Below are 11,355 nucleotides of genomic sequence, written 5' to 3'. Positions count from 1 at the left end.
GGCTCTAGATGCACGGGCTTCAGTAGCTGTGATGTGTGGGCTTGGTAGTTGTGGTGCGTGGGCTCTAGAGCGTAGGCTCAGTAGTTGTGGCAAACAGGCTTAGTTGCTCCGCGGCATGTGGGATCTTCCTGGACCAGGGCTTGAACCCATGTACCCTGCATTGGCAGGTGGATTCTTAACCATGACGCCATCAGGGAAGCCCTAGCTACCTTATTTAAAAGAGGGATATTGAAGGATATGACAGGTGGCCTCGGGGACAGACAGGACAAGACTGGCAAATAGCCAGGCCTCACTGAGACTGGCGATTTGGGATATCAGGACCTGAGGCTTTTCTCTTTGCCTCTCAGAGGACACGTGCCCCCTCTTGTCTGCCTCTGTATCAGCTTCATTCATCACTCACATCCAGCTCTCTATTGTACTTTGACATAAATCTGGCTCTGGATTGGCTATCTTAGCTTTCCCTCTATATGACTTCATAACTCAAGCACCCACAAGGGATTGAGTGCTCCTTTGCCTGGAAGTGAAACAACATGGTCAGAAGGGTTTAAGCAAAGAAAAAGAATTTTTTGACCCATGTAACTATTGAGAAGTTCAGAGGAAAGTCAGGTTTCAGGTGTGGCCAGATCTACGTACTCAAATAATATGATTAGAAACCTCTCTCTACCACTGGGCTCAGCTTTGCTCTGGGTTGGCTTCACCCATAGAAAAATCGTTCCCTTGGTGGGGCAAGATGGTAACCGGAAAGTCCAAACATTCTACCAGCCTAGCAACTGTGGCAGAGAATATACTTCCTCCAGGTAGCTCCAGTAATATTCCTGGGTAGAGCTGTCATTGGCTTAGCTTTGAACCAGACCCTGTGGCCAGGGGACATGATGCTTTGATTGGCAGGTTTGGGACACATGCTGTACCCATAAAAGATGAATATGGTATTGTTACTATCAGAACCCACTTGGACTGAGATTGGGTGGGGAGGAGGCAGACCTCTCAAAGAGAGACCCAATCAAGTTGGAGTTCATCTCTAATTAGCTGTGGCGGTGTGGGGATTGGCTCACACCTGCTGCTCTCTCTACTCAACACCTCTCGTTCTTCTGCAAATAGCATTCTCCTTTGTTTGAGGTCCTTCTTCTTCCTAATCACAAGATTCTCTCGGGGCTGCTAGTCACAGCCCTGCGGGTCACAAAGGAGGGCATGTGACCCAAGATGACCAATCAGAGTCCTTCCTTGGGATTTTTCGTCATTTAATCAAAGGAAGAACGTCTGCTCCTTTCTTTCTGGAGGTGAAGCTAGGAAGACATGAGTAGGAGCTGGCCAAGTTTCCAATCTCATGGACAAAGCTGGTCGGTGAGAACAAGACTCAAATGCAGAGAGAACAGGAGATGGAAATGGAGAGAAACAGTCTGAATGAAGCCCCATACCTTAGTTTCATCGTTGCCAAGGCCCAACAGGAAACTGCCTTTGCCACCATTTGGTTAAATGAGCCAATACATTCATCTTTTTGCCTAACTTGGGCAGCTAGTGTTTCTTGGGCACATCCTGTGTGCCGGTACACTGTGCTAAATGGTCTCTACAGGTGATCTCGTTTGATGCTCATAACTCCATCATTATTTCCCCATTTTATAGGTGTGAGAATGGGGATTAGGGAGTTTGAGAGACTCATTCATACAGCCAATAAGTAGCAGAGTCAGGATTCAAACCAGACAAAACCGTCTGCAGAGCAACCCACAAAGCTCTAAAACCCTGGGTGAACTGGTTGTGGATGGGGCAGGCATCTGAATGTGGGATTAGCGCTGGGTACTGGCCTCAGGCCTAGCCTTTGCCCTCAAGTTGCTTAGACTCTATAGCATTGTTAAGTTAGGTTTAAAGTTTTATTTTTTCACTATGAAATATGTACAGAAAAGCACATCCAAGATGTAGGCACTGTTTATAAATAATTAGAAAATAAGTCTCATCTGTGTAACTATCGCCTAAGTCAAGAAATAGAACATGAGCAGCATTCCAGAGCCCCACTGGCTGCCTCTCCCCAGGGAGAACCTCCTCCTCTAGAGCTACCCTTTGTCTTAGACTGTCCTGATCTCACCCTGGGGTCTGATTTTAGCACCTTTGTGCATATCTTGTTTCCCTAGCTAGGGAGAGGCTGACAGGGGTGATGCTGGTAAGGGCCATCCCTTCCCCTGTAGTTTTTTGCTTCCCCCACTTGCCAGGTGAGTAATAAGTGCTCACACACATTTGTTGACAGGTTGACTGGGATGGGCGAGCACCTACTCTATGTTGGGAACTGTGCCAGGTGTTTTACGCATTATCTCATTGAATTGTCACAGAACTTCCCTCAGGTAGGCTTGATTAGCCTGCATTTCCAAACAAGGAAACTAAGGTTCAGGGAAGGCATGTATCACACCCAAGGTCACACAGAGAATAAATGGAGGGACTTGGTTTTGAACCCAGGTGTGTCTGTTACTGAGGGCCCTTCTTTTCTTTTGGTTCCTTTTGATTGGGGCGGGGAAGGTGAGGAAAGAAGGGAGAGAGGTGAGAGTAGGAGGGGGATGGTAAATGCAGTGACTGAATAAGGCAGAGCTGGATTAGACTGCCTGCTTTCAAACCCCAGCTCTGCCACTTACGCAAGTTCCTTACCTTCTCTCTGCCTCAGCTGCCTACCTAAATAGCAGCTCTGTGTCAATTCATTGAGATGACATGTCAAATGTCTAGCATAAAGAATAACAGGGTTGTTGTGAAGAACAAAAGGGTTAAGGAAGCTCTGAGAACAGTAGCCTGAATGTAGTAAGCTCTTGATAAACATTAGCCAGGATGATTGCTGCAGTTGTTTTGGAACTGCTGCACCCACAGCTACTTTGCAGGCTGTTTTCTTTTGCAAACTGACTCCAGTGAAGGACCTCTGGCTGATTGTCTACTAGAGCTTGTTTCTTCTGGGGATTCTGAGGCCAATAGACCAGAGACCAGCCTCCTCCAAAAGTGGCTGGCCTGAGATCCAATGCCGTTTTTTCCTGTCTGACCCCACGTCAGAGCAGAGCTGACCCGGGCACCGTTCTCCTGGGCCTGATATCAGGGCAGCCTCGCCACGAGGTCAGGCTGGCTCTCAGGAGGGCTGAGGGTGGGGGTACCAGAGGGCTTCCACTACCCGGCCTGTGGCATTGCAGCTTTCCTTTCCCAGGCTTTGGAGGGGCTGAAGTTCATGGTGGGATTTTTCAGCAAGCAGGAGCCTGGACAGCTCCTGTATTAGGTCACGAATGTTGGTTGCAAGCAACAGAAACTGATTCTGGCTATCTAAAGAAAAAAATAATAATTGTGGGGAAGGAACCTGAGGGTTTACTGAATCAACCAGTGGCTCAAGGACCAGAGCTATGGGGAGCATCTGCTCTGTTGCTGCCACTTTATTTATTTATTTATTTTAAATGTAAAAAATATGTATTTATTTATTTATTTGGCTGCGTCGGTTCTTGGTTGCAGCATGCGGGCTGGGATCTTCATTGTGGCGTGCGGGATCTTTTAGTTGAGGCATGTGGGAGCTAGTTCCCTGACCAGGGGTCGAACCTGGGCCCCCTGCATTGGGAGCATGAGGTCTTAGCCACTAGACCACCAGGGAAGTCCCATGTTGCTGCCACTTTAAACACTCATCTCTCCTTCGTCACTAGCTCCAGATTCCAGTTCTGGAAAAGATCATATGACATATATCATGTGACTGCTTCAGGTGAAACGGGAGGTGTGTAGAGGAAGGACCAAGTGCCCCAGCTGGTGTAGTGGTTGCTGGTGGAACTCTCCCTTGGGCAAGATGAGCTACAGGGCAGTTTCCTCAGTGAGGGAGGTGGGGGAACAAGGGGGGGTGCAGCTGAATATAAGACAATCAAAGGAAACAAGACAAATGTCCACTTTAGTCCTGCCCTCTTTGAGCAAACAGGCTCTTATGGTGGGTTCCTCAAGCATCCTGAAAGATACGCTTTCCTGCTTCTCAATGCAGACAGGGTGCTAAGAAACAGTGTGGGGCAGTGGGAAGTGCAGACATAGCTTTAGAGTCAAACAGTAGGTTCAAATTCTAGTACCTCACTTACTCGCTTGTGACCTTAAGGTCAGGTATCTTAATGACTTGGGTTTTAACTCTTTAATCTGTGAAATGGGGATAATAATTCAGTAATTCTCATATGGTTGTTGCTAAGATTAAGGGTAATTTAGGAACTGTGGGTCTGATTCCAACTCCATCTCTGACATATTGGGCTCTGTCTGGGGGGAAATCACAGGGCTTCTCTGAGCCTCGATTTCCGATCTACAAAACAGGGGTGAAGAATTAATCTTGGGAATCAATCAGACTTGATTTTGAGCCTGACATTTCTATGTACGTGCTATAAGACTCTGGGCAAGTTATTTAGCTGAACTTGAAGCAGCCCAGCTAAGGGGCCTGTTGCAAGCACAGGCACAGGATAGATGCTGTATTGGTTCCTAGGGCTGCCATACCAAGGTGCCACAATATCTGGTTCCTTAAACAATAGAAACTTATTGTCTCACACAGTTCTGCAGGCTACAAGTTCAAGATCAAGGCGTCGGTAGGATTGGTTCCTGATGAGAGCTCTGAGAGAGAATCTCTTCCGGGCCTCTCTCCTAGCTTCTGGTCATTTTCTGGCCATCTTTGGCATTCCTTGGCTTATAGAAACATAACCCTGGTCTCTGCCTTCACCTTCACATGGCTATCTTCTTCCTGTGTATCTTCATATTGTCTTTCTTCTTTGTATGTCTGTCTCTATGTCTAATTTCCCCCTTTTTATAAGGATACCAGTCATACTGGATTAGGACCCACCCCAATGACTTCATTTTAACTTGATTATCTCTGTAAAAACCCTATTTCCAAATAAGGTCACATTCTGAGGTAGTGGGGGTTAGGACTTCAACATATATTTTGGGGGGAGGGGGGACACAATTCAACTTGCACTTATTAGTTTTCCTTTTTCATCAAAATTCCTTATCAAATAAGGTTAAATATCTTGCTCAGTACCTGGCACAGAGCAGACCTTCAATAAATATTTGTTGAATAAATGCACAGATGGATCTTAGCTTCCATGGTGTCCTGAATTCTTCAGAGAGTTCTCTACTGACCCAGGAAATATTCTGCCTTAAAAAAAGTAACTTCGAGGTTCTTGGACAAGAATATAAAGTTCACATGAATAGCTCCAGGCAGATTCAAGAGCTTGGATCTCATTTCTCTTTGACTGTGCTCTATGCTGTTCCCCTAGCCTGAGAGATTGCAGGAAGGTCCTTCATTCTTGGAAATGTTTTCCATTGCCACAAAGAATTAACTGTTCCAGCAAAGACTGCAAGACTTCCTCCAGTCATTTGAAAAGGGCTTCCAATGATGAACAGGTGCTTTAGGGTGAGATGAGAACATGTCTGTGGGTAACGGGACAGGTGACCTCCACAAACTTCTACCCCTGAGTCCCCCATCCAAAGAGGGGATGCCGTCTCTTCTTAGTTTTCCACCCTTCAGGCCAGGGGCCCACATACCTTGAAGGCTTACAATGTGCTGGGAATGTTTCATCTGATACAGCAAAGTGACTCAAAGCCTAAACTCTGGAGTTGGACCTGGTCTTGGCCTCACCATCACCTCACTGTGTGATCTTGAGCAAGTTACTTGACGTCTCTGTGCCTCAGCATCCCTGTTGGTAATTTGAGGGTAATTGATAATAGCATCTACCTTCTAGCAGATGTAATAACATATGTAATGCACTTTGCATGGTGCATTCAAACCATGTTAGCGATGATTGTTTTCTTTTTTTTTTTTAAAGTATTTGTTTATTTATTTATTTATGGCTGTGTTGGGTCTTTGTTTCTGTGTGAGGGCTTCCTCTAGTTGTGGCAAGCGGGGGCCACTCTTCATCGCGGTGCGCGGGCCTCTTACTATCGCAGCCTCTCTTGTTGCGGAGCACAGGCTCCAGACGCGCAGGCTCAGTAATTGTGGCTCACGGGCCCAGTTGCTCCGAGGCATGTGGGATCTTCCCAGACCAGGGCTCGAACCCGTGTCCCCTGCATTGGCAGGCAGATTCTCAACCACTGCGCCATCAGGGAAACCCTGTTTTCTTATATCAGTGAAGATGCTGCGGATGTTGAGGCCAGTTAATGGGGGATGTAAATTCTAGCGCCTGGGCTTTAATATATTTCCTTATTAAGAAGACTGAATAAAATCAGGCAAGTCTGTTCTCATCGTTCCTGCTGGGGCTTTCTAGAACTCAGCCCATCTCTCCTTGCCTTCTCCCTTCCTTCTTTACCTCCTTGCAGTCCTCAATGCTCAACCATGGATTATTCTGCTAATTCCCCCACAACCCTGTGAAATATGTATATAACCTGTTTCGTGGATAAGGAATCTGAGACTCAGAGGGGCGAGGTGACTTCTAAGCGGTGAAGCTAGAATTCAAGCCAGGTATGTCTGACTTCAGGGTCACAGAATAGGGTGATGGGGCTGATGGGGATGAAATTTGGCCTTCCCCCTGCAATTCCTCTCCATCCTTAGGACCTAAGCACAAGGTTCTCCACCAGATCGGCCTGTCCTGGACAACGCTCCTACTCCGGACTGGCTTCTCCACCCCGTCACCAAGGCTGGTCCCCTGCTCGATCATACCCAACAGGCCCCATGGAACCCGTTCACCCCCAGGGGTCAATGTCTGATGATAAAGGCAGACTGTTAGGACATGATATTCTCGTTCGGCAGCACTTTGAATCCCCATGGAGGCCCCGGGGGGGGGGTGTGTGGCATCCTCCGCTACTTTACAGGTGGGCACACCATGGCTCAGAGAAGATCTGTGACTCCTATTGGTCACACACTGGGTCAGAGCCTGCCTTTGAGCCTTGGCCTGCCCCTCCAATTTCTTCCACTTACATCCTTTTACAGCACTGCCTGTTTCCTCTGTTCCTCTCCAGGGCAGCCTGGGCTGAAATTAGCCTCTGGTGCTCTCTGCCCCAACACTGCCAGGGGCCAAAAGTACTCGGAGACCAGCTGGGCTTCAGGACAATGGGACAGAAGTGTCAAGACATCTTTGCCCATGGGGACGGAGGACACGTTGGTCATGTGCTAACACAGCTCCCTTCAGGGGAGGCTGGCACAGGGCGGTAAAAGTCAGGAAAGCCATCCCACTTTTATCATTCTCTTTTCTTTCTCTTTAGCATAGACAACAGATTCCAGAATTCTCGGGCTTCTCTGAGCACCTGACTACTGGAATTTGGAAGCTCCTGTGGTTAGTTTCCTATTCTCCCTCCCAAGCCCACAAGCAGTGACCAGCTTCCTGGTTGTTTTGAAACTGCACACAAAGGAGGAAGCATGTGGGAGCAGAAAGAACACTGGGTTAATTTCCTAGGGGGCTCTGGCAGTGGCTGGCTGTGCAACCTTAGGCAGATGAATTGACCTCTCTGATCCTCAGTATCCTCATCGGCAAGATGGTCTCTTCTTCATAAAGCTGTTATGAAGATTCAGCTAGATAATGGACATAAAGCTGTTAATGCAGTGCTGGGTGCACAGTAAGCACTCCGTAAACATGAGCCCACCATTACTTTGGTAGAAATGGTGTTGTCATTAGCAACTGAAACCTTGGTGGAGGTTTTCTTCATAGTGGAGGGTCCAAGAATGAGATGGAATGGGAGTGGAGGTGAGTGAGGAAAGAATGTTCTTTCCCTCTCCTACTGGCAACCATCGCAAACTGCACGTGCCCGAGGCCAGCTCTGGAAATGCCAAACAATTCTTGTCATTTATCCATCCTGGGGAGACAGGGTGTCTTCCAGGCCCGCTTGGCCTTGGCTTAAAAGCATGGGCACATATACACCCACACGCACTCACCCACACTCTCTCCCAGCACCAGGAGTTAATAAGGCCAATAGCATGGGTGTCACAGTGTGCCCTGAAGGCACCTTATAAGAAAAAGGAAGATTTTTTCTTGTGCAGATTGCAAGAACAGCTAATTGCATACAGACTTACATTTTGACTTTTCTGGGTGTGACTCCACAGGGGATGTGACCCCACGTTCATTATCTGGGAGCCCAGCAGCATCCTCAGCTTCTGGGCTTCAGGGGACTTAGGAATAATCCAGTGCTACTGGCTCATTTTGGGGAAATGAAGCTCAGAGAGCCAGAAGGCCCTGTTCAACAACACACACGCAACCGCTGGGCCGGGGCCAACCCGCCCCCGCCCCCCCACCCCGTGCTGCAATGGCGGTGTTCTCTCATCCCTCCCTGACAAAGGGACGGTCACCGTGAACTTCACGTCCAGCCTGCAACTGTCATCCTATCAGGAGGAAAGGCAGACAAGGAGGGACAATGGATTGTACTCAACGAACCCCTCTGAGGTTTCAAGTCTGCTTCCCAGTTACGGGGTCTTTGGAAGGAAATAATGTGACATCTCCTGTCTTTTACTCCCCTGCACCCTGATGGGTCCCCCCACTGGTTGATGCCTGACTCTGGCAGAAGTCTCCTCTCTGTTATGGAGCAGAAACGGTGGAGAGAAGACACAAAAGCCTTTCAGATGACTGTGACTCTCAGGGAGAGGTGGGAAATGTGGGGTTATTGGAGAGGACTGTTGCATTTATGGGGCCTCTTATCTTTATGACAAAAGCTCAGATGGGCATCGGGAGGCAATAAGAAAGAAACAACACCCATAAAGATTTCGTTCTAGAGTGTGGGATCATGTGCATCCGATGGGCAGCTGGACCCGCTGTGGGGGGATGGGGGTAGTTCTTGTAACACTGTGATTCTCTGTTAAGTTAGGACCCGATGACATGGAGCTGAGAAATCCTGGTGGAGCTGCTGAGAGCAATTCCCAGACCCACCTATGTCCTCTCCAACCCTCCCCAACTCTGCCAACCAAATGTGGGCATCCCCTGGCAGCAGCAGAAGACCCACTCCTCCACACAATTTCTCCCTCTCCATTCCTGGGGGCAGCTCAATGGGAGACCCGAACCCCCAGGACCTTTGGCGAGGTGGGATGGACACGAGATGGACAACATCAGGGGGAGGGCAGGAGGGCTTCCTGTGGGCTCTGACTTCCCCGGAGGGAAAATGTGTCACAGTCAGAAATAGAAACAAACAACCCCGAACACACAGAACCAAACCAAAAGAAAGCAAGAAACAACCAGATACATAAATTGCAGAAAAAGGGGTTCCGGTTCTATTTGTTCTGCAATAACGTCAATATTTGCAATACTTTTATCAAGGTATAGAAAGAAAAACGGGAGCATTGGAATAAGAGGAACAGAAGGTCCCCCCGCCCCTGTAGCATTCAAGTAGTCTGTGCCTCTTCCCCATCCCCAAACAGTTTAGCTGTGCTATTCCCTGAGCAGGTGTAAGTCTATTGTCCGAACACACAGTTCTTGACCCAAGACTGACATTCTGGCTTTGGCTTGCAGGTCCAGCTGGCGTTTACTCTCCCAGGGGAGCCAGTCTGATGCAGAGCCCCTTACCCTGTTCACTGTGACAGTAAACGGGCCGCAGAGACAGAAGTCCCCAGACACCGCCTGGTCGGAGCGCTCTCAGGCGATGGAAGAGATCTCGCTGGGTTTCTGCTCTCTGCAGAAGAGAGTCCTGGGGGAGGACCAGCAGCTGCCCTGGCTGCTGCGGTGACAGCAGAGAAGCACGGACAACAGCAGGGCCAGTGCGACGACGGAGCTGAGTGTCCACCCGATGATGCCCGGGTAGACGAAGGGCAGGATGAGGACGACGAGCAAGACCAGGAGGAGCAGGTGTGCCGCCAGGCGCCGGGCTGCCACGTAGTTGGCACTCTCCGCGTCCTGTTCATCCTCTCCTGCTAAGCTGGGATGCCCTGCTATCAAGGTAGCAGGATTCACCAGCCCCTGAGGACAGAGCCGCACCTCCGGGCCCGGCCGGGCCAGCCGCCCCAGCACGGCCTCCTGGTCACGCAGGCTGCAGATGAGGCCCCCGGGGACGGCAGTGACCTTGCGGCACAGCGGGCAGATGATGGACCAGGTGTCGTCCTGCACACACAGCAGCAGCTTCAGGCAGACGGCACAGAAGGTGTGCTGGCAGCCCAGCAGCTTGGGCAGCCGGGCACTGCTGTAGGGCTCCCGGCACACCAGGCACTCCAGGTCGCCATCCGTGGAGCCGCGATGACCCCCAGCAGGGCCCGCGGTGTTAGAGGCGGTGGCTTCTTTGGACATAAGCTGGGGCTGCTGCAGGAGCTCAGTGCAGGCCATTCTGGGCAGAGGAGCCACTGGGACGTGGCAGCTCAGGGCCTGGGCATCGACAGGGAAGTGTCAGCCGGTGTCACTGGGACCTGGATGTGGTCTGACCACAGGCTGGGCTTCTCAAGCCTCTATTTCCTTCTCGTCATCAGCCGTCTAGCACCGCTCTCCCAGGGCTGCTCAGCTTGTTTCTTGGCTCACGTTGTCCCTTTAGTTATTATTATTTCTTTCCTTGAAACCTGGGGTTAATCAGTAACTAGAGGGCCTGGAATCTGAATTGTCTGATAGAAGGGCCAAGGGGGCAGGGCCAGTGCGTGAACCAGGATTTTCCTGTTGCGGCTGGTGCCTCATGAGTGCCCGCGGGATTATGGCTTGTGAGCTTCAGGATGCATTAGAATCACCACCCCCACCCACCGCCCCCCACCCCAGGAGCCTTTTAAAATGCAGGTTTCTAGGTCCCAAACCCAGAGATTGAGATTCAGCAAGGTCTGGATGGGAATCTTAGAATTTGCTCAGTTAACAAACATCATGATGATTCTAACCCAGGTGGACCAGGGTTAGAAACCAGGTTAGACCAGGTTAGAAACACCGCCATGGGTGTTTCTCAAAAGGTTTTGGATGTCAGGATCAGCGGGAAAAAGTTTATTTGTGCTTTGAGAATGTTTGCAAGCAGGCGGCCCTGTGAAGAAGAAAGAAGTGATGGGAAAAGTATTCTGAGCAGCAGGGGGAAAAAAGTCCAGCCAAACAGTAAAACCGAAACAGGCCATAGGTATTTATCACCTGCTACTGCCATCTGTTCCTTTACAGTCACAATAATTGTATTAACCGTTACTGGTTCCCAAGCATCTCATCCCTATCCTGCTGTGCACTTCACACACCTAATAATAGGTGCAATTTGTTGTGTGCCAGGCACACTGCAGAGCCAGTAGTAATAAAAACAGCTGCTGTTTGTTTGGGCCTGCTTGGAGCCGAGCCTCGAGACAGAATCCTCACCTGCGATCTCCCTGCATCCTGGCACAGCCCTGTAAGAAAGGCGCTGCCGAAGTCTGGAAGCAAAGGCAGGGTGTGGTCAAGGCAGGCCTGCCAGCTGCCTGCCAAGGGGCCTTTCATGGGGCCAGGACCCCGTGGAATTTACTAGCGTCCAAGGTCAGCTTCCCAGCCTCTTGGATCCAGGAACTCA

The 11,355-nt window shown here is 49.7% G+C and overlaps 1 protein-coding gene across 1 annotated transcript; it reads right to left on the bottom strand.

The window, feature by feature from the left end:
* Positions 1–8,228: 8,228 nt before the first annotated feature.
* RNF186 (ring finger protein 186) lies at positions 8,229–10,608 on the bottom strand. Its single transcript, XM_082436820.1, has one exon. The coding sequence runs from the start codon at positions 10,185–10,187 to the stop codon at positions 9,507–9,509; it is 681 nt and encodes a 226-aa protein (XP_082292946.1). The 5' UTR covers positions 10,188–10,608; the 3' UTR covers positions 8,229–9,506.
* Between the last annotated feature and the right edge of the window lie 747 nt (positions 10,609–11,355).

This window comes from Balaenoptera physalus (assembly GCF_965194825.1).
Source record: "Balaenoptera physalus genome assembly, chromosome: 1".
In the NCBI taxonomy this organism is placed as follows: Eukaryota; Metazoa; Chordata; class Mammalia; order Artiodactyla; family Balaenopteridae; genus Balaenoptera; species Balaenoptera physalus.
The sequence above is the reverse complement of the archived record's forward strand: the minus strand, read 5'-3'. Positions and strand labels throughout refer to the sequence as shown.

Coding starts and splice junctions, on each gene's coding strand:
- RNF186 (XM_082436820.1), bottom strand. CDS start 10,187: ATGGCCTGCACTGAGCTCCTGCAGCAGCCCCAGCTTATGTCCAAAGAA.